The sequence below is a fragment of the Larus michahellis genome, chromosome 16, assembly GCF_964199755.1.
Source record: "Larus michahellis chromosome 16, bLarMic1.1, whole genome shotgun sequence".
Classification (NCBI taxonomy): Eukaryota; Metazoa; Chordata; class Aves; order Charadriiformes; family Laridae; genus Larus; species Larus michahellis.
Genome location: NC_133911.1, coordinates 7,550,779 through 7,572,547, shown reverse-complemented (window position 1 = coordinate 7,572,547; position 21,769 = coordinate 7,550,779). Strand labels below are relative to the sequence as shown.

Below are 21,769 nucleotides of genomic sequence, written 5' to 3'. Positions count from 1 at the left end.
TGGCAGATATGTTAACTCACTTTTTTTTTTTTGTAGAAGGTAAATAGCTCTCCCTGAGCAGTGCAATGTTATTCAGTTACTACATCTCAGCTTTTATTTTTGTCTCAGTTGTCTATTTTTGCATAGAGTAATTGCTTCTTATGATCCTGAGCTTAATTGTCTATGCAAAGATGCATTTTTAAGTTTTATACTATGCTTTACTCTCAACTGTGATGGTAAAACTGTCCTAGAACAGAGGAGAATTTAATTGCTAGAGCCTTTCTGCTGTAATACAGGTCTCGCTAGACAAACTGCTAACCTACCCTGCAGCGCCTGAGGTGCTCTGCAGTTTTGTTGGTGCTTTTAAGTAGGAAGAGACTTGTTTCAAGAGGTTGAGGACAACTGAAAAAAGGATGATCCTAAGCAGGCTGCTTTAACACTGGCAAAGGACCTTGCTAAATGTAAAGACTGCCAGGGATTCTGAGATGTGCAAACGAATGCTCCGCTGCTGTAGACGTTGGAGTGCACCAGGCTTCGCCTGCTGATATTAATGCGATTTTCCTGTTGGATGCGGCACGTTTACTTCCTCGTTTGGGTGACTGAGGGAGGCCAGCGGTGGAAATTACCTCATCTCTGTTGAAGGAGTTGAGAAGCTTATTGATCAGACACCTAAAGGAGAAGTTCTGAGGAGCTGCTGATGGAGGTAAACAGTCTATTGGGATAAGATTACACCAGTAATAAATACAAACCACAGGAAAGAGGCTGGGGGGAAAACCATGTTCTGTGGATACTTGAACCGAACATGTCGAAATGTGGCATGGAGTAATTGGAGAGGGTTTGTTATGACCCTACATCCTCCTTCTGACAAGTAAAAGTACTCTAAGGTCTTACACTCTTTTAGAAGTTCTTCTAGTGCTATGCACCAGGACTTAAGAAATGACAGCAAAACACTTACAGAGCGTAACTGATCATTTTCCTTCCACAGTACCTCTGCCTCCATTGCGACACAGCCGCGCCATCGATCTGTTCACTCGTTTGTTTGACGAGGAGTTATGTTCTTGTTTTTCAGCCGTCTGCAGGGATCCACATAGTTTAACTGCAACATCTGACACTTTACTTTTTAAAAAAAAAATTTAATTCTCTGTACAGCACATATTTGATAAATTCTTTATCATTAAAACTAATTTGGAAAAGTTTTACATTCCAGTAATCAAGTCTCAGAGTCTCTTTTGGCCAAGGTATGGAAGCAGCCGCTTCAGAAGTTCCATTGCACTACTGGAGATTAAATATAAAATGCCAAAGAAACATTTTGAATTTGAAACAGAACTAGCAGTAACTGAAGTGCTTATTCCAGGGGCCTTGTTAGTGCTTCAGTCTGATTCTCCAGGAATAAGTAGTCAAGATTCTTTCTTTTTTCTTTACTATACAAGTGTAAGTTCCTTCATTAATTGCGTTTGCAATGATGCTCATGTGATCTTCGTTTAAGGATAAGTAACCTGGATATGAGTATTCCAGAAGCTCCTTATCTTTATACCAGCTGTCATAAGAAAAAAAAAAATAATAGGAGTTAAACTACGAAACGTCCAGTACAATGCACTATGTGCTAGTGGTTCTTCCTTCTCTTGCTAACTTTTGCTTGTGTACAGCACAGATGGGATATCAGCAACAAAACAGTGAAGTTTTACTATCTATTTCAGGTAGACAATGGCAGTTATAATGGGGCACTATCTGGAGACATTTAGGAGCTTGAACTTACCGAAAGTTTAAGGGAATTTGAGTCCTCAGTCTCAACTAACCCATGGACTTGGGCATATCTCTCTCAATTTTAGATACATCCAGAAATAACATGCTTTTACGTTAGTAAAAGCTAACAAACTAATAACTGAAAGGGTAAATTTAGACTATTTTTTTTGCAGAATATGGGCCAGGGAATTCAAGTTGGTGGTAAGAATTACCTTTGTGTATATATATATATATGTAAATTGGATTTTATCCTTTTTTGACTCAGCTTGCTCCTCTCCGATAGCTCTGCTTTCAGACTAAATGCTTTGCAGTGTTATGAACGGTATTTGCACGCTCCCTTCTCACAGTTAACCAGCCACCCCTCTTTCTACGCTGGGTGCCAAATGAGACAGTGACGCCCCAGAAGATAAACTGCAGTCTTATTTACGCTGTTCTGTCAGACTTCCACATCCTTTTTGGGTATGTAAGCTGCAAAGTCTCCTAAAGGACTGGAATAAATGATAGAGCACTTACTAAACTTTGCCTTTTTTATGAATTATCTTCTGTCCACAGCGGAAGGTGACATTCCTGCCTTCAGAAACAGTCTTGGTTTTTGTCCTTGGCGGGGGCAGAGTAGGGGGGACTGTTGGAAATGGGAATTCTGTCCAGCAGAGGCGAGAGAAAGAAATGGCAAACGTTAGCATATCTCATTATCAAGCATTAGTCATTCCAAAACACTTTCATGGAATTACATTATCAACTAAGGAATCTCAAAAGTATTAATTTAAAAACACCTCCTACTGAACAATTGTTGGATGGACGCGTAACATCATTCATATATCAAGATAACAATTTCATGGCATATAGACTTACAGAGATGAGTAAAAATCAACTTGCCCGTTTCATATATATGGAAGAGTATATGTTCAGTGTATGAACACTCCCTTGGAATATATGGGTTTGTAATTATGTGACCGCATCTTTGCATGAATCTGGTCTAAAAAAATACCTCTGTACTGGAGAAAGAGGGTACGAGTTCTGTGGCACATCTTAAGGTGGGTAGGTATTTATCTGAAGCTTAGTTCCACAGCTGCAGTAACGACCTGATCCTGCATTAGTCACTTATCTGGATTCATAAAACAGAGACTAGATTAAGGTGATTAACATACTTTATCTCCTTTTCTGCTGAGCAGCTCAAGTCCAGCTGTGCCTGACATGTCATTTGTCTTGTTCATGTCCCATCACTGCATCAGGAACTGTACTGCATCTCTTATCTCTGAATCTGACTCATCAGCATCTCGCTTCCTCAGCTGGGTCCAAAAGGGAAGCAGCCTGAGGTGCAGGGAGCAGTTGTGCTTTCAGAAACTCCCTATTATCGGTTCAGTTGAACTAGAGAAGAATGGGACAGTTTAATGTTCTAGTCCACAAATGTTTAAACGTAAACGCTGCTTCCTATTTCCAAGCTTTTATCTTGGCTCAAACGTATAAGATGCCATCTCTGCTACGCTTCTCCTCAGAGCTGGATGGGGCCACTCATGTGCATCCACAGGAATTAAGACCCTGCCTATCCCTGCAGCAAACGCTGCTTAACTTTTACCTCCTCCCTCTGTGCAAACCCCACCGCGAACCCCAGAAGAGAAGTTGGGTACCGTAGCAGAAGTCACAGGTAGACGGACAGTGCTTTTTCATCAACTTCCTGCGTTTCTCGCAGAATCCTTTTTGTGCCCATGATGGGCACATAAATAATCTGTCTTTACAGCCTGAAACAGAAGGAAACAAGGCATTAGAGAGATGGGGTTAGACTGTTCCTTCTCAGAAGCCAACTGACATTTCACCTAATCAGACTGCTCAATGCCTACGGTAGAGCTGAGGCGGAATCTAGAGCAGGGGCACCATAAATAGAGCAGCAGGGGGCTGGATGTTGAGCTACTTTCATGCAGTGGCATCAGTGATTCAAGGGTTGCTATTTCTAAGTCCTACCCTAGGTAATGTTTGAAGAGCAGCATGTAAACGTGTCAGAGCTCAAGAGAATCTTGCCAGAGCCTGTTTGGTTTGCAGAGAGTTTTCTTATCCTGTATTAATCCATCCGAGGCCAGCCAAGAGAGTAATTAACCGCTGTTGCCTTCCCCCTTCCGTTGCGTGCGAGCTTTTCCTTTCCCTTTGTGCACTTGATGCTTGCAAATGTACAAGTCAGTGCTCTCCACAGGTAAAATTAACCTTCTTTTCTTGTACAAGCCGCAGTACAAGAGGTGCAGAGTCGGTGCCTGGAGCTGGCTGCGGGGCTGGGCTGCCCGTGCCTCTGCTGCAGCGGCTCAGAGCAGCCCGAGGCCGTGGACCTGACACCCCCCCCCCCCAGCTCTGGGGAGGTGGGAGCACCACACCTGTAAGATTTCCAGCCTGTCTATCACATTCGAAGCTAGTAGTGCTGGAAACTGACGGTGCCACACCTCATTTTAGCTCTACTTCGCAAAAAAAGGAGTAAGATTCCTCCTTACTGCTCGCTGCCTTACAGTGAGGGTGTAACGCCATGAGAGCTCCACAGGATCCAACTGACACTTTTAGGGAAAAGTTCCTTATAGGGAGGAGCCCAGAGCACAACCCCACCTTCCTTACCGTAAAGCCTGTGAATTCCCCAGACTTCATCCTGAGAGATGGTCTTTTTCCCAGTCAGCGTGGCGTTGATGTGCATGAGGGCGTTGGGGTTGAGGGAGTGCATGAGTCCTAAGGCATGTCCTATTTCGTGAGCTGCCACATGGACCAGATCTGTCAGCCAAACACCTGGAAGAGAAACGGAAAAGCAGCTGGCATTGTGTGGTGAAGTACATTTGCTAATCCTGGTGTAAAACCAGGGGGATATATTTTTAGCACTAGGAGGGTACGGTCTTATCAAAGGTTGCCCCAGTTTCATCTTCCCTGTAGCTGCTTGGATGCAAATAGACGAGCTAATTATTTCCGCATGCTTCTAATTTCAAACAGCGGGACAGAGAGCAGCAATGCCAGAGAACAGGAAGAGTGCTCTGAAAGAGCAATGTTTGAAATGAAGGCAAGTGCCCTGTGTGATGCTCGCTCGCTCACGTCAGCTTCCTGCTAACTTTGTTCCCAGAGCCCTGAGCTGAGACTGGAAATGGCTGCTGGGAGTGAGATTGCTGGAATCAGCTGGAATATTCCAGTCTGAAAGAGCCTCCAGTTGACCCCTGCATCCCCCACAGCCTACAGGTCCAACTCAAGTTTCTCGGGAGCATCTTGGAGCCTGTGTCCAGCAGAGATGGATTTTAGCTGAAGGTTGAGTCACAAGAGCTGTTATTACGACACCTGTCTTGATATCTTGCACAATTACAGGCTGCAGGAAACTCACAATTCCTGCGTTAAATCCAACTGCTTGTGGACAGAAAGCATCTGAAAGGGGTAGCTTGCACATGAGCTTAATTTATCAGTACATTAAACAGGAATCCCTAGTGGGTGGATTTTTTTGAGCTCTTAAATACTTCTGCTAAATCTCTCTGACGTGACTTGGAAGAACAATAATTTTGTTCTATTTTGTTCCCATCCTCCGTTATGCCGCTAAAGAAGGCCAATTCCGCTTTGGAAAGAGCGGCAGCCATTGTGGGCAAGCGTTAATCGTCTCAGTCTCACACTGGCCTTCTAAGTCAGAAGTGTTAGCACTACTTCTCAAAGTGACGGAATTGTATGCAAATCAACGTCCCTCTCCATATAAAAGAATGGAGTTACACTGCCACGAAGGAAAGTCAGGGCAGAGCTGGCACTCAGGACTCTCGTTTATTCCATAATCTTAGCAAAACTTTGCTAAGAAGCTTTGCAAGTGTCTGTGCTTGTTCCAACAGCTGCTCGCAGAAAAGCACAGGCTGGGAGAGGCCGTTGTTCCCTGACGGCTCTCTAACTTCGAGGCACAGGTTTGTTACCAGACAAACTCGCTGGTTTTTATTGTCCCTGACAAACACTGCCATTTGATATAGTTAGCAGGCTTCAGAAGTTCGATGGAGAAGGGCATCTTCTCAAAGCTGAGTATTTTACAAAACATAATCTGACCCCTTCTTTTCTTAATACACACTGACATTCTTGCTTTAAAAATCATCTCTCCTAGGTCTTTGTCCCTGGATCTTCTCTGTTGCTGTGCTGTGGGAAACAAGACAGGCAGAAGCCCCTCTGTGTCATCTAAAATCTCTCTTTTTATTTTTGAAAAGCAGAATATTTTACTTTCAAAAAAAGTACTGCGTTGGTCATATAATACAAACTGAATGTGCTAGTTAGCCAGGGACCATCTGCTTTTAATTTAAAGTTAAGTTTTGATATTGCTTAAAAACAAAAAATCCAGAAGAAAGAAACCTCCGAGCTATAAGTAACAGACGTTTGTAGGTGCCCACAAACCCAAAAATGACCACAGGCCCAGGAAAACTCAAATGTAAACAGCCGCGCCAGCAAGCAGAAGTGATACACCAGGGCCCTTCTCAGAGATGCGCCTGCCTGGGCAGGAGCCACATGTAATTATTGAACTACCGACTAAATCCACTGAACTATTTGGAAAGAAATGGTGCTGCCACCAAATACGGTCCCTTACAGCGGTTCAGCCACTTGACAGCAAAACCAACGACTTCCAAAATTCACAGAAAATCACAACCCTTTCTGTCGTCTCTTTCCCATACTCGGTAAATCCCAGAAGAAGAACTAAACTCTAAATCCCGCAGGCATTAATTATGTGTTCCCTGAGACACGCGTTACCTTTTTTCCAGCTGAACCGGGTATTCCCCAGTATCCAATATTCGTGGTCATCAAAGTGGATTTCCCCGTTGGGTGGGAAGAAGGCATGGGCAAGCTCCCCTGTTGTTCCATCGAAGCAGTGGTGAATGAGCGACTCCAGGCAGTCTGTGTGATTGATAGAGTAGAAGCCTGTGAAAAAAGCAGCAGATGTAGCATGTCCAGCAGGGCAAGCCCAGCCAGGACACGGTCATCTGTAAACCTGTGGTTTACTAAAAAAAAAAAAAAATCTCGTATGGTATCCCACAACCTACAGAGCCACAAAAGGAAAAATAAATGGAAAGCGATTGTCAGGAAGGATGGCCATGTGATGCGAAATATGCTTGGCCCTGTGATGACCCTGGACACCCTAGAGCCGTGTCCAAGGGACACAATGAGCCTACTTTTCAGAAAGGAACGCTGAGCTCTTTTTGCAACATCACGTGGAAACTTTTTTCTTTTTTTTTTTTTTTTTTTGGAGAGTAGCTGGACACTGAGATGGTAACCCCGGGATGTCATTTTGCCATTTTAAACATAAATAAAGAGCCTTAGAGTCATGGCAGCTTGCTGGCTTTTTGCTAGCATCACAGCAGCATCGCAGCGTGCCCTGCGCCCGCGGGAACTGGGCCACCTGGGGCTCCCATGTGGACATGGGACGGGCCCTGGGAAGGGGCATCGTGTGCTTGTACGGAGCGTCATGCGACAGCAGAGCGAAGAGCATGTTGCGAAACAGCGGTAAATCTGCTACTTATCTCAATCTTGCCATCTGCACAGGAAATAATTATTTCACACAGGCCATAAATCCCAGGAAGAATTTACATCTGGAGTTGAGACTGAGCAGATAACGCCTCAGCACTGACATTTTTCTAGGCCTGAGAAACTCGGATGTAACTACTGTGTAGTGATACAGGGGCAGAAGGAAGGGGAGAAGAGGGAGGGCAGAAGAAAAGATGATGCTTCAACAGGAGCAACAAAAGGGAGACTAAAACCATAAACAACCTGGAATCCGTCACCTGCTCTTTGGCTCTGTGTGACCTTGGATGTGTCATTTCACCTTTTGATACCCGGTTTCCCCAGCTGTGGAACAGAGATAATCCTGTCCCAACAGCATTTGAGGGTTAGTTCTTGTCAAATACCTAAAGCTTCCCAACCGCAAGATTCACAGAAAGTGTTAATTATGACATTAACATCTCCTTAGAGCAACTAAACGTAGTTTGTCTACCTGACTAAAGACAAACGATGCCCCAGTCCCTGCCCAAGAGGCCCTGCTGAGTCCACAGAGGAAGAGAGGACTGTCTCCTGCCTCCGAACTCCTGGTTTACGTACCGAACCTCTGCAAGCCCCCGGGGGATTTAACGTACAAGGCCGGGTCCTGTCAGCGCAGAAGCCCGCGCAGTCTTACCTATTTTCAAGTCACTAGCTACGTGGCGTGGCACTTCCCTGAAGCTGAACGGTGAAACTTCACTCCACATTCGGAACGCAGCCGCCAGCCCCTTGCGCGTGTCCCTGGCGCTTATGAGGTTTCTTGGGAAGGACAGGATCCTGTAGGAACACACAACGGCTTCAGGAAAATGCTCTTCCCTTCTCAAACATCAGCTGGAGGCTCTCAAGGCTGCAGCAGACAGTCGGGTCTTTCCATTCACTCCAGCATGTTCAAAACAGGATTAGCTTGAACTGGATATTGAGAATATTTAGTAAACCCCCCACAGGGGCTAATATATTACTGATATCCTTTACAATCATATGTTCTGGACTACAGCTTTTGTCCCTCCTCAAGCACATCTGTTAGGATAAAAGTTGTGCAGCGCTTCTAGAAGAGGAAACAACTGCATTTCAGCAACAGGTAACTCCAATGCCTAACGCTTGGGCGACAATGTACGTGCACACACTGAATTATAATACTCTCAATAGAACTTTGGAAAGAGAGTTCAAAGACTATCAAAGGTTTGATAGTAAAACAAGTTATTTCCTTTGAAAAAAATCTCATCACTTGGGAGAGAGACTTGAGAGAGGGTTTTTTTCTTAGGCCGCAGGTACTGATACAGCCGAACTGGAAGAAAACTACTGGTGCAGGCTGGCAGAACCCCTGTTTGTACCATGGAAACGTACTATGGCTCCTAGAAACTTACCTTGTCCCAAAGGAAGATCTGCATTCAGGAAATTGCCTGAAGTGTAGCAATTGGGGAAAGTTGTGTATATTCTGCTATCCCCTCTGGCTGTGTTTTAGCTACGCTCTTTATGTTCTCCCTTCGTCCCAGCACATCCTAAAGGGAGCAGAAGGTTTCGTATCAAGCCAGGCTGTTAATAAGTGTAAACCTGGACAATTAAGACTATCACGAGGCTTTGCCTGTTTGGGATGAGCGTAAAGGGAGATAGATGTTCTCTGCTCAGTGTGAAGGAGTCAGGTTCATGCCACCCGCTCATTCTTTGTCTGTCCTTACAGGCAGAGCTACCCCCTGCCGTCCGGCGGGCTGCCAGCTCGTCCCCAGCAGCACTGCGGCATCACCCGCCGAACAACGCAACCGCCACCACCCATCGAGAAATAGGGGCAGTGACAGCTGCAACGGGACTTTGGTGTAACCGACGGCGTGAGAGCTACCTCGAGGACAGAGGTAACTGCAGCATCAGCCGCACTTCCCAAATTATCTTCCCGGCCTGCATTTGGTGACCTGGAGATACTCCCCCTCCTGCTTCTGGGGAGAAGAAAGCGGTTAGCGCAGGGCTCTCGGAGAGACACAACTGCTGCTGTCCTTCTGCGCACCCCGCTGCCCCTCCTCACCTCCACTGCAAACAGCTCAGAACGCTTTCCTCTCCTGTGCGCTGGTGACAGAAAACCCTGCCACCCGTTTCAGTCACAGGCTGGTCAGCGTGACAGAGCCAGAGCGGGAGAGACACCCTCACAGCTCCATCACCATGTCCTCAGCCCAACGCCAACAGAAAGCTGCACCACACATTGCTGCTGCCGGAGGCCGCTTTCAGGTGTTTTCAGAAATCCAGCGTGACCTGCCGTTCACACCACTGCGGTTTAACAGTTAGTGACTGCAGCGCTCTTGAGAGGTCAGGTTTGGGGCTTGCTCCGTACCTTAAAGTCAGGAGGGGCTGGAGTTAGGAGCCACAGTAAAAGGGCCTTTGTAATCACATAAGACATCAAAAAAAACCCCTGATTTGGCTCCTGCGTCTCCAGGAAGGCTCAGACTCTCAGCCAGGAGCCAACAACAGGCCTTTCTTCAGTCAAACCCCCAGGACTCCTGCTGGTCTGAGGTTTGCCGTGACAGTCTGAGTCTACCTGTTAGCACTTGTCTTATGAAACCGTTTCCCAGGGGATTCCCTGAACCTTGTTCTGTCTGAGCTCACGCTAGCTCTCCTGAAAAACATTCAACAATGCTACTAAAATTTTCCCAGAGGGAAAAAGCATCTTTTCAGGATCGCACTGGACAGTTTTAAGGGCTGTTCATCCACTACTAAAGTAAGGAAGAGAGCTGCTCCCAGGCTGAACACCAAACAGGACTGACATTGCCTTGTGCCAGCAGCAGCAGCAGGGCCAGACGGCAACGAGAAACAGTTCAGAGTGAAAATCCATAGGGCTCCATCAGCTTTGGCTCTGAACAGCCTGCTTCTTGAAAGTAGTCCTGGCATTGCACGTTTATTTACACAGCTCCATCATATCAAAACCCAACCACTCTACAGCTGTACGGTACCGCTGAAACGCCGCAGGGCTCTGAGCAGTGGCAAACCCCGCTGGAAATCAGTAACCTGGACAGCCACTTTTCCGTGGCAGAAATGTCTGAAAATACTAGGGTTAACGTTCACTCACCCTAGAATTGACAAGGGCTTTTTATTGTTTATTAGTTAGTTATTAGTTAGCAATCTAAGCGTTGTCATCCTTTCCAGAAGAGAACCGGCAGAGATTCCTAAAAGCACTCAGCACCAACAGAGCTCTGTCCTCCTGAAATCACGGAACCTTTCAACAAAGATTGCTCTCAGTGATGGTTTAGGTTCATAGGGAGGTCTCTTAAACATACCAACGCGACAGAGTTAGCATTCAATTCACGACCTTCTGAGGGAAGTCCCCAGTTTGGGCAGCCTGAACCTGCCCCCAACACTTAGTTTTACTATAAGTAGCAGCCATAGGTGCTACTCGCTTCTAATGCGGCGACAATGCTTCACGCGAGCCACGGCTGAGGTGAGACGTGTAGCGTTTTTCCTACTTCAGAGTGGCTTTGGCAGCTACTTCACTAGCAAATGCATCAGCAATATTGATACGGTTAACATCTGTACCCACGGCAGGAAAAACTCAGGCCCCAGCGTCACTTAGAAAATGGTAACTCTTACAGCCATTGCAAGTCCGTACTTGTATGTCAAGTTGAAGTGGTCCCATTTCAAGTGCCCTGGTGTGATCGTGTATCGTTTTCTCCGTGCTGGAGGCCGAGGTGGGAAAGCTGGACCATGCAAAGCAGAGGCACTCCCTCCACGAAGACCAGGTGAGGTGGCATCTTCCTTAAAAGACAAAACAGGGGGTTGAAAGAGATGGGAGAGACTGCAGGACTGAAGAGCATAAAAGAAAAACTACTGGACGCTGGGCAGCACAACTGGTACTCCCTTATGGGCGTCCAGGAGACAAGACTAGTGCATCAGCTGGTGAGTGATTTGCAAAGTACGAATGTTCCGAGTGCCGAACAGAAGCAAGGCAGAGCAAAAGAGGGGCTACAGTGTGAGGGGTTCTCGGGGCGCGTCTAAGATCAGACATGCCGGGGAAGGAAGGGAGCAGCAGTCCTCAACGCTGGATCACAGAGGATCAGCGCTGCAGGCTCCCTCGAGCTGCTGCGTAATTCCAGACTAGGGCACTGCGGCCCCTCCGCTCTGCTCTTGGAGTGCGGCAGACGGAGCAGAAACGGGCCTCAGGAGGCTTCTGGCCACGGCAAGTGCTGCAGCTCTTCCTGGAAAGTTTTCATTTCCTTTTCACTTTGCTATTGCTCTCCAGCCTCGCCACAGAAGAAATGAAATGTTGGACAAATGAGTAAAACAGGCAGGCCTTTGTGCAGAGAGCTCTTTATAAAGCCGCACCGTGGATCTGAAAGTCTGAAATGCCTTCAAAGTAAACAGGAGCGCTGGAAACCCTGGAGTGCATTTAATGCCATCATACAGTAAGAGACATCAAATTGGGTGACAGGTCTGACTCAAACTGTAAAGGCCTTTTAGTCCTGAGTAATGGAGGCCAAGGAATGGGACCCAACACGGTTGTCTGGAATTCTCCCCACTCTGCCTCCCCTTTTCAGGACTAAGACACGGACTATCTCTGGGTTGTCTTTGCTCCTGAGGCACCAAGACACTTACTAAGTGATATTTACAGTGGCAACGTTACAAAAGCTGCGCCAGGAGGAGTTTGTTCAGCCTCACAGCACATTCTACTGAAAGCAAGAGCTGTCTTTATTTCACTCATGGAAGAGCTGAGGCCCCGAGAGTCAAAATAGCACATCCCTGCTCTCACAGCGAGCCAACGGCAAGAAAAGACACGAAGCTGGAAGCAACAGCTGCCAGACACTGCCCAAATCACCACCATCTCTCCCTGACTACAGCTAGCCCTGCCTGGTGGAGGCTGAGGGACTCTGTCCTAACAGGAAACCCGTCTCTCCGGCTCTGTCTGCAAACCACGCGAGCTTCTAGCTTCTTCTAATCTCAGCGTCTTTCTTTCCTAGAAGGACAGTCTTTTAGTCTTCCCGCTCAGCTGTGGGTCTGACTCACAATTCGAAATCAGCGGAGTCTCCATATTAAATTACACCAGCGCAGGGTGAAATCCTGAGGCTCTCAGAGCCCCCTGGGTATCAGCAGAGGAGAATTAGATAGTCAGAAACAGCCCACTGGCTTCTCCTTCTGCAAGGAAAACTCCTGCAGCCCCAAGGGAGGAAAATTACTGTCTTTTCTACAGCCGTTGAGCTTAAAACCCTAAGGCTGTTAAGTGCTGAACAAGCACGGGGGACGAAAAGAAGAAAAAAAAAAAAGTCTGTGTCCCTAGTGAGCTTATCCTCAAAATAGAAAACAAAGTAAGGCTGACTGGGGCCCAACAGCAATCACCGAAACCCGTATCTGAGCCAGTCACTAGGTCAAGGGAGGTGCAGAGGGTTGAGTTCTCTCGCTCAAACGTTCTGCTCAGTCTTTGTTCTACCTGCCACGGCTGCAACAGGATGGTTTTAATTAAGAACGCGTTGCAAAATGCCCTGGGGAAGGGTGGGTACCACACATAGGCTGTAGCTCAGATGTAGGATTCTGACAGAAATGGGATGACCTCGTTAAAATTTTCACAGTGGATCAAAGGATCTGCCTGGATGCCAAAGAACCAAGAGTATGGGAATGCTCGGAACTGGTCAGGCGCTCCCAGGAGGAAACCTATTCGACTGCGGGTGAAGGGCTCAAACATTCAAAAAGCTTGGGAAGCACTAGAAGGGCCAGTGCTTCAACTCTCTCCCAACTGCAAGACACCAACAGATATAATGGCAGACCCCGGTCAACATCCCTGCTCTACATTGTTCGCCCTGCACAGTCAGACCTCCATTAATTTATTTCATGGAGTTGTAACGAATGTAATTTATTCCCCTCTCTCTCTGCTAGTCACGCAGTTCCTCTTTCATAAACTAAACATTAACATAACTCTGCGACTTGGTGCCAATCAATAATAGCCCTGAGCGTGTCAGGCAAACGAGGGGTGCTATTGCCCGGATCTTCATAAACACAAACAGCAGGAGAGGATGCCAGCACTTAAATAAGATTGGGTTTTTTATGAAATTAAAAGGTAAAATTAAGCTATAAGCAAAAATTAAGATCAGCTTCTGAGAGTCCCAGAGCCTTGCTACAGCTCCCCCTGACCAGTCCATCCCAGCATCTCGTTAATGGACGGAATCTGAAAGAGAGTTAATATCAGCTAATAGTTTCTGCAGGTCCAGCGTTAACTCCCAGCTCAGATCTTGCACAGACTGAGCCCCGACTCCAGAGTTCCTTGGAAAGCTCAGCTGCTTCGGAAATCTGAATATATGCATGCCACATCACCCTAGGCTGGGAACGCAGAGGTGCTCGGAAAAATAAACAAAGCTCTAAGGGAAAACAACCCAAATCTTTTGTGCATTCCCTGTTTGGTTGTCTGCAAGCTGCTTACACCTCTCTAATAACCTGACTCTACCTGATGCATAATTACCTTTTAGGGTCCTTTGCAAAAAGGGACTCAAACAGCCACAAACAGATCCTGTTGCCTTAACAGTTCTTTACGTATTGTTTAGATTGTTTCCTGAATTTATCCGTCTTCTAAAAAGAATACACAGGCGCAAATACGTGATGTCCCCACTCCCCTTTCGAGCATTTGAGAATTAGCTCCTTCCCCCTACCTGGCTTTCCTGAAGGGCAGCTCCAGCGGGGTCTCCCACAGCGGCCAGCAAAGCCACCGCGGGGAATAGGCACAGAAATCCCACCACGGTTCTACAGCCATTGCTCTTTTTCTTATCAACTAAGAGGAGGCTCTTCCTTCCCTTTGCAGAAAGTTGTTCGACTTGATCCATGTCGTTCTTTAATACTTTTTAGAGGGAGACGCGACAGACACTAAGACATCCTCTTCACAGAACGCACTGCTAATCCTTTTTGCTCACAGTTGCATTTGGAGCATTTGTGAGTAGCCCCGCAGTTGCTGCCAAAGCCGTGCAGAATCACTAGAGTTTCAAAAAGCCCTAAAAAATAATAAAAAAAATAATAAAAAAAAAAAATGTAGACTTTACATTGAGCCTCTTTCCAGTGTGCCAAAGATTCTCTCAGGCTCAGCCAAGTGTATCATATTACTGCAGCTGAAAGTTGGGCTGGCGGAGGAAAAGCAGCAAAGTGAAACAAGCTGGGATGGACGTGAACTCTTTTCTTTGACTGTGTGATCAACAGAGGACAGATCTGCAGTTGTCAGCTTTATGTAATGAGAAAAAAAAAAAAAAAAAATCGGGGGAGGGGGCAGAAAAAGGACTCCAGAAGCCAGCATCACGCCCCTGGAATGTTTCTTTAGGGATGCTTAATGCTGGAAGAGCTGTCATTTGTCAGGGGCTGTCCTCGGGAGCAGAATGAGAGGGAGATGCTGTGAAGGAGCAGGCAGGGCTTCTCTGCTCCGGGAGTTTACAAACTCACATAAAAGTAAACATCAGCTCCCTCTTCCGTGAAGCCTGGCAAGGGACCTGCAAACTTCTTGTGTCCTTGGCAGCTACCCAGCAAGGAGGGATCACGCTGAGAAAGAGAAGTATGTTCCGAATCACACCGATTTGGGGTACCTCAGCTTGAGCACCTCAGACAGGCTGACGTGGAGAAGCGGTCGGTTTGTCTGAAGCTGTCAGGTTCTTTGAGGCACCTCCAGGCTGCAGACGTGAAGTCAGTTCAGGACTTTTTAGAAAGCTTACCTAGAAAAATCTCAAGTTTTCAGAAACAGCTGCGCTTTTCTGCCTGGTCACTGGGCACTGGATACTCAGCGCTCCTGATCCGGGGTGTCCTCAGCTGAACGGCTGTGCCCAGGCAGAGGAAAAGGAACCGTGCAATCTCCCAGTTTCGCAAACCAGTGTCGGGGAGGGGGCAGTTCTGTTGCCAGCCAGTATAAAACGTCTCCAGGGAATATCTGAAGCATTTGAAAGGTTTCAGAAACTTCTTGCGCTTTTAATAATGAGAAATGGTTTCATTTGAATTTTTTTTTCCCCTAGTTCATAATCAAGCTTGCGACATTTTATAAGTTTCATGTATTTTCAGACTAAAGCTGTCCGGGAACTTTTAAACAAGTCAGAATAAATTTGCCCAATGAGTCTGTGTACAATTTCACGAAAATTTTCTTTTTCAATTTTCACTAAGCTTCCCCCCAGAGAAAAAAAAACGTGCTTTCTGCAGAGAACAGACAAAGTGTGGCAGTTGTTCAGGTACTGGGAGAAGGAGAGAATAAGGAGTAACGTGGAGGGAAGTTATGGATAGAATTACAAAGGCAAGCTGGAACCAGGAGGAGGAGGAAGAGCAGAAAGCAAGGGTACAAGGCTCTAACTCCTCTGGATCAAAGCAGTCAACAGCAGCAGTCTGAGATATTGGCTCATCTCAGCCGTTAGCTATGACTTTCTAGGGATAGTTACACCTCTTCCCCTGCAGCACAGTTGGCAGAGTGAGACATCCTTGTCCACGAGCCCTCTGAAAAAGCGCTTTGTTCGGAGCTCTGAAGAGCGGTGCAAATGCACCTCCGTCTGTGGTTTAAGCCGCAGACCACAGTATGAAGTGAGAAACTGGTAACGACACACTCCTAAACTTATCAATGCCTCAAGTCCCCCGAATAAGTTTCTTTCAGTCTGTAGACGAGAACGCATCTGCAGAGAGGCTGATTGAGAAGGGAGCCTTGAAGTGAAAACCTGCCTTGGAATGGGGCTCGAAAACTTCAGCCAAGAGCTCTTCTCCAGTACAGCAGTACTGGCTCGGCAGAAAAATACAGCCAGCGAACACAGCGCTGGAAGAACACTGAGTTTCAGTCATGGAACTGTGTAATGGCATTAAGTGCATCCGCCTTTCATGCGGCTGGTAAGAGTCAGCAGCGTTTGAAAAAGATTTTAACTTTTGCACCATACGCTTGCCAGAGTATCTGAGCGTCTCCCAGTCACTCGCAGCATTTCATCTCACACCAGTCTTGAGGGCAGGGCAGTGCTGTTACCTGCGCCTTACAGGTTAAGACCATATTGTCTTAATTGCAGGAGAAAAGACTTGCCTGAGGTCGAGCACAGAACCTTGCAGAGCAGGAACCTGAAAGCTTCGAAGCACCCAGTTAGTGCCTTGCTGTTCCTGAAGATGACTACGTGAACCCGAGTTTTAAGGCATAGATTAAAAACGCGCACAACCACCTAGCCCAAGGGAACTAAGAACTTCCATTGTCCCAACATAAAGAAAGTCAAGGTTTTTGTAAAATACACCGCGGCTCAGACACCACCCCCAAAGGTTAGTATCTAGAGCTGTAGTAAAAGCATATTCCTGAGGACCTCATTGTTTCCGAATACTTATTTGTGCAGCTACTAAAGGTTAGCACAGCCAAGGCTTTTTCCGTGAGTTACTGAAGTATTCTGAATGGGAAAGAGACCATACTGTACATTGGCCATTCATCTTCCTGCCCCGCGGCTGCTGGGTGAATGGGAATCTTTAGCTGCAGAGATGATTCACGGCCTCTGTGACATTTAGGATCCTGCTTCCCTGCCAAGGTAGAGAGAAGGTTTTACCTTGATGGATCGGCAGAGAGCGAGCCGGGGTTCTTGGAAAGCACATTGTTTGCTTCCCCCCGTACGCTGGGAATGCCCCGCGCCCATCCACGTGGAAATACAGTGCCTGTGCATCCAACTTCATCAGACCACTGGCTGCAGAACGCTTTCAAAACTTCTAAAATCTAAGCCAAATATTTGCTCAGAAACCAGCTCAGCAGTAAGGCCAAGACAAACCTCGGTTATTATGGCAATGAGAGTCAGATGAGGAAAGCTCTTACGCTGAGGTATTCAGAACTTACAGATGCAACTTGCGGAGCTAAGGGAGACGCGTGAACTCAATGCTGTGCACACTAACGATGCTTCTGATAAAGTCACCGTGCATCTGGATTCCTTGGTGCACAACCTCTGGCCAGAATCCCCAGTGCCGCTGCTGGTAAAAAGCAAAATTTCAGGTTTATACTTAGTTCATGAATACTGTGGTTGTTAAATTTCAAGCACGGCTCTCTTATGTAGCTATTTTAAGGATTATAAGGACCAGAGTGCACATCTGTTGATATTCCATCCATGTTCCCTGCCCTAGGTTAAGAAGATCACAGCTTCCCAAGAGATACTTGTGCTTAAAGGACTCTTAAATGCAGCCATCAGCGGCCTCAGATCTACAGCACTTGTCAGAATTTAAGCCTCTCTCAGATGCTTCAGACAATTCCCCAGACTCCTTTCTGGGAGCCAGTGTTGCCCTCTGCCAAGTTAGTCAGAACTTCAAAGTTTTATCTCTGTCTTTTCCAATAGCTGGAAATATTCTCCGTGCTGTACCAGGCAGCCTGGGGCCCTGACGGCTGCTTTTATACAAGTGCAGAGAGCTGCTGCTGTGACTTCGGAGTCCTGATGAATTTTAGAGGTCTCGGGTTCTCAAGCGCGGATATTTGGTTTGGACTGCAGGCGGGAACTGTCATCCTGACTATATTTGGACAGAAAAACATTCCTGGCTTTGGTTTCTGTACAGTGTCTAAAAGCAATGGAACACATTACACTTTGAGGGAATCCATATGGCGTCACGGGGAACAGGAAAGGAAGGCAGGGGACAGAAGTGACTCTGCTTTGTCTTCATGCTGTCAGCAGCAGTGACCAGCAAACAGTCAGGGACACGTATCCCGAGGTCTGCGCCTGCAACTAATGTCACATGAAAAAGCATCTGTCAGAAGGGAATGAAAAAAAACCCACCCATAAAACCTACAATGGTCAGCTAGAGACTATGGAGAACATAAAGGATTGGATCATTTGCACAACGCACTCTCCTTGTTAAATCACCTCAGTCTTGCTTTGCTCTTTTCAGTCTTAATTGCTGAAATGTTTAGTTTAAAGAGGGGCTGCCGTATAACGCACACCATATGGCTGCGTTCCCAAGGGCAAGTTTTAGCTCAAAAATAAATACTTTCTCACTTCTGTGGATTACTCTTAGCATTTTTCTCTTCCCCTTTATTCAGGGTTGTTAACATTAAAAGTTACTTTCAGCGCTGTTTCTAAATGGTTACCTCTGCTACGTTTGCCACGTTTAAGAGGAGAGTTAGCCCCAGTGCCAGCCCGGGAATCCCACTGGCACCGCTTCCCTCGAGCCCCCAGGACGACACAAGAACAATTCCCACGTATCTATACTCGTGCTGGGACACACTACGCAGACAGCAACCACTAGTGCTACAGCTGGAGCTGCCTGACCATCCAAAATTAATCTCGCCTCTCACGAAACCTCTTATGTATTTCATGGATTAAGCGCGTATTACTCGGCATTGGAACAAACTGCTCCCATTAGCTTCCCCTGTCGTGGACTGGGAGCTCTAGATGGAGGTGGAGAAGACAGGGAAAGGAGGAGGACATAACATCTGACGGTGTCTGAGGGCTCAAGGCATGAGCATCGGCGTTCCGCCCCTGGGGCAGCAGTCCAAACCCAGGCCACGGGCCGGGGAGGGGGAGCGCACACAGCTGAATGTGATTTACCGCATACAGGCTCCTTGGTGGCCCATGTGAAAAGAATTAGCAAACCCTCATATAGCTCTTATTTTAAAAAGCACTTACATAGTTATCCCTTCGTCTCACAACTTGGGGGGAAAAAACCCCAACCCAACATTCTTACGTGGTTCCTGTGGGAACGGCAGTTGAAACTTGTACTTTTTCAGTGGGTCACGGACTAAAAAGGTTTGTATCTGCTGTAGCGGGGAGCAGCATTCCCCAGGGAGGGGGAGAATAAGAATGTTCTTTAGTCCCCAGGCCTTCTCCCACCTTCTATCGTGCAGCCCCTCGTGATCAGCATCTGCTGATGTTCCTAGAAAAGTCCATGGTCTGCTGAATGGCAAATGAGCTGAAAACAAGGGCTTGCTCCAGCTGGCAAAGAAAGCGGAATATTTTGCTTAACTGTCAATTTGGAGCTGCAGCTCCCAGAAGTGCCTGTACTGGCCTGACCTTGTTACCAGAGACGTGGTCTTGACCCCAGTCAGAAGCTCAGCAGTCCCATCATGGCCACGTAGCGAGTAGAATTTCAGGAATGAAATGAGGGAGGAATTTTTCCCAATACACAGGTAATAAAGTGTGTCCACAAGGGAGGAAGAATCGCTTCCCTGGGCGGGTATTTTCGTTGTTGCTCTTTGGTGGGCTGTATCAGTAATCTGTAATCCATTTGTGGATGGATAAATCCTCCTGAAATTCTGGGAGCAGGATGGACTAGTAGGAATATAATCAAAGGAGAGATGGGTTCTTCTCCTAACTCTGCCTTTTGACTCTCCCTCTCTCCGCTCCCTCAGCATCATGCTGTCTGCAACACAGAGTTCTGGCCACACTCCCAAAGGAAGTGCTTTAGAAACCCCATTTCCAAGTATGACACCAGCTGCCGTCTTATATTTAAAGTTTTACACCAGAAAGACTCTGTGAAATCTTTCCCTTTCAAAAGCGTTGCTGTACGCGGCCGCAGGGAACAGAGCCGCGTTTCGGGAGATGGCAGAAGCCCCAGGGAAAGCAAGGAGCTCCCCAGCTCACTGGCAAAGACCCGTCAGTCTCGTTTGTGAGAGACCAACTGGTAAGAGACATCAAGCAGAAAGTTACTCACTGTCCACAGCGATTAGCTAATGACAATATTTGTCTTTGGTCTTTAGAGGAGCACTGCCTACGGCTCTGACGTGTCCTTCGGCCCCTTGCCATTCCTGTAACCAGCAGGAAAACCAACTGGCAGCTAAGGGAGAAAGGGGAGGAACATCTTCCCCCACTTTGCCCCTTCCTTTCTTCTCTCGTAATCTCCAGCTAAATTTAATGCAGCTCCTAATCTCAGTCCGGGCTCGTGGCTCTTTTCCTGCTTGCTACAGCTTTTTCTTCTCGTACTTCAGATTCAAGCCTGGACTGGAGCAGAGAAACTCTTTTGCAGGCTGAGAGTACAGGCTGGATTACAGCTAAAGATCATCGAATCATGGAATCTTCATGGTTGGGAAGGACCTTTGAGATCATTGAGTCCAACCATACACACACACACACAAAAAAAAAAAAAAACCAACAAAAAACCCCCCCAACACCCTACAATCTCTGCCACTAGAGCATGCCCTAAAGCGCCAAGATGAACCAGCAAGGAGGGACAGCCAACCGGGAAAGTTAAAACAGCAGAACCACCTTCGCTTCTCCAAAGCCTCAGACTCCCACGGAGCCGAGCCTGTCGCGGGGGGGCGACGCTTGCCAAAACCATACCTGGCACAGCTGGGCACCTGCTTGCCTTCCGTCATCTTCTTCCTGCAGCTCCACTGACCTCCTCCTGTCTCCTCCGTTGTGGCGCAATTCCCTTCTTCTTACTAGGAAAAGGAGATGAAAGAACACACTCCCCGCCTGAAAGCTGCGTTTACAAACCACTTCTGTAGTTCTTAAGCAGGTGCTAAACTCCATCTCTGACTTGGCCCAATGAATTGCTGATAGGAAAACAAGATCAGGAGGTCGTGAAACGGAACTTGCATTTTAAAAGATTAAAACCTAAAATCGAGGGGAGGAGTTCTTTCCCTACAAAACCTCTTTTCGTTAGCCAGGGGGAAAAAATAATAAATAAATCTCAATTTTTTGCAACAGCTGCACAGCTTGGAAGCTGAAGGCTGCAGTCTTCCTACAGTTTTTTCCCTTTGGGGAGAATAATCACTTGGAAGCCTCTCTTCATTTAGCATCCAAGTAGATTATACAAAAATGAAGCAGATGCTCCCTGTTGTTGTTTTCCTGGATAAACTGGCACCTTAGGTGTAAGGGATGCGGATAACGCAACAGGCATTGAAGAGTTTGCTGCCTCCGTCCCCTCTTCCCCAGGTGCCAGCACACGTAGACAATTAACACACGCGGTGAAGTAGTGAGCGGTTTTACCTTTAGTGAACTGCTTTGGGGTTCGATGTAGAGGCTTGTGAAAAAACCCTATTTCACAAAAAACACTTAGCATGGACTTGGGGCAATATATAATCTGGAAAATTATCCACTTGCAACAAATAGTGGTTAAAGCAGCTCCTACATTATAAAGATGGTTCAGTCTGGTATTTTTTGAAAACAGCCTTTGCACAGAACTTCTCTATCGCTGCCCTACCACAGCACAGCAAACATTTGGGGGAAACGTCTGGTTTATTCCAAAGGAATTTACACTAACATGAACTTCTAGGAAATCAGGAAACAAGTATCTGCGCCCCTGATTTTTACCAAAGCCGATTTTGAAATTCAACTTCAGGTTATTTGGGTGTTAAATCTAACCCAACCAAATAACGTAGGGGTTAAATCTGATCCATTTTCATAGCTAAAAAAAAAAAATCCACTGAAACTGTAACAGCCTCAAGTGAATATTTGGACAAAGAATATCTATAGGAGTCAGAGGCTGTGACACAAGACTTTCTCGCAACACCAAGGGATTAGGAAGTAATAAACATTCCTGTAACTACCATATATTCCACAAAGTTAAAAACCTATGTAAAAGATTCGCCACCTCTTTGCTAATGAACAAAGATAGTAGAGGAACACGATATTTTTGTTTGGTTTAAATATTGCTTGCAATATGTAACAAACAGTACGCTTGTGTATAATTGTGTCATTAAAGATAC

At 46.5% G+C, this 21,769-nt stretch overlaps 1 protein-coding gene across 4 annotated transcripts; it reads right to left on the bottom strand.

The window, feature by feature from the left end:
* Positions 1–1,091: 1,091 nt before the first annotated feature.
* MMP23B (matrix metallopeptidase 23B) lies at positions 1,092–20,595 on the bottom strand. 4 transcript variants are annotated; one of them, XM_074609583.1, is made up of 9 exons: positions 20,400–20,595; positions 13,827–14,162; positions 10,805–10,950; positions 7,856–7,995; positions 6,439–6,606; positions 4,315–4,479; positions 3,351–3,461; positions 2,236–2,362; positions 1,092–1,516 (listed from the first exon to the last, which is right to left on the bottom strand). In XM_074609583.1, the coding sequence occupies exons 2-9, from the start codon at positions 13,995–13,997 to the stop codon at positions 1,342–1,344; spliced, it is 1,203 nt and encodes a 400-aa protein (XP_074465684.1). In that variant the 5' UTR covers positions 13,998–14,162; positions 20,400–20,595; the 3' UTR covers positions 1,092–1,341. The 4 variants fall into 4 exon arrangements, with proteins under 4 accessions (XP_074465684.1, XP_074465686.1, XP_074465683.1 ...); XM_074609585.1 differs by having other exon boundaries at positions 6,439–6,582; positions 20,400–20,470; XM_074609582.1 differs by lacking the exon at positions 20,400–20,595 and having other exon boundaries at positions 13,827–14,362.
* Between the last annotated feature and the right edge of the window lie 1,174 nt (positions 20,596–21,769).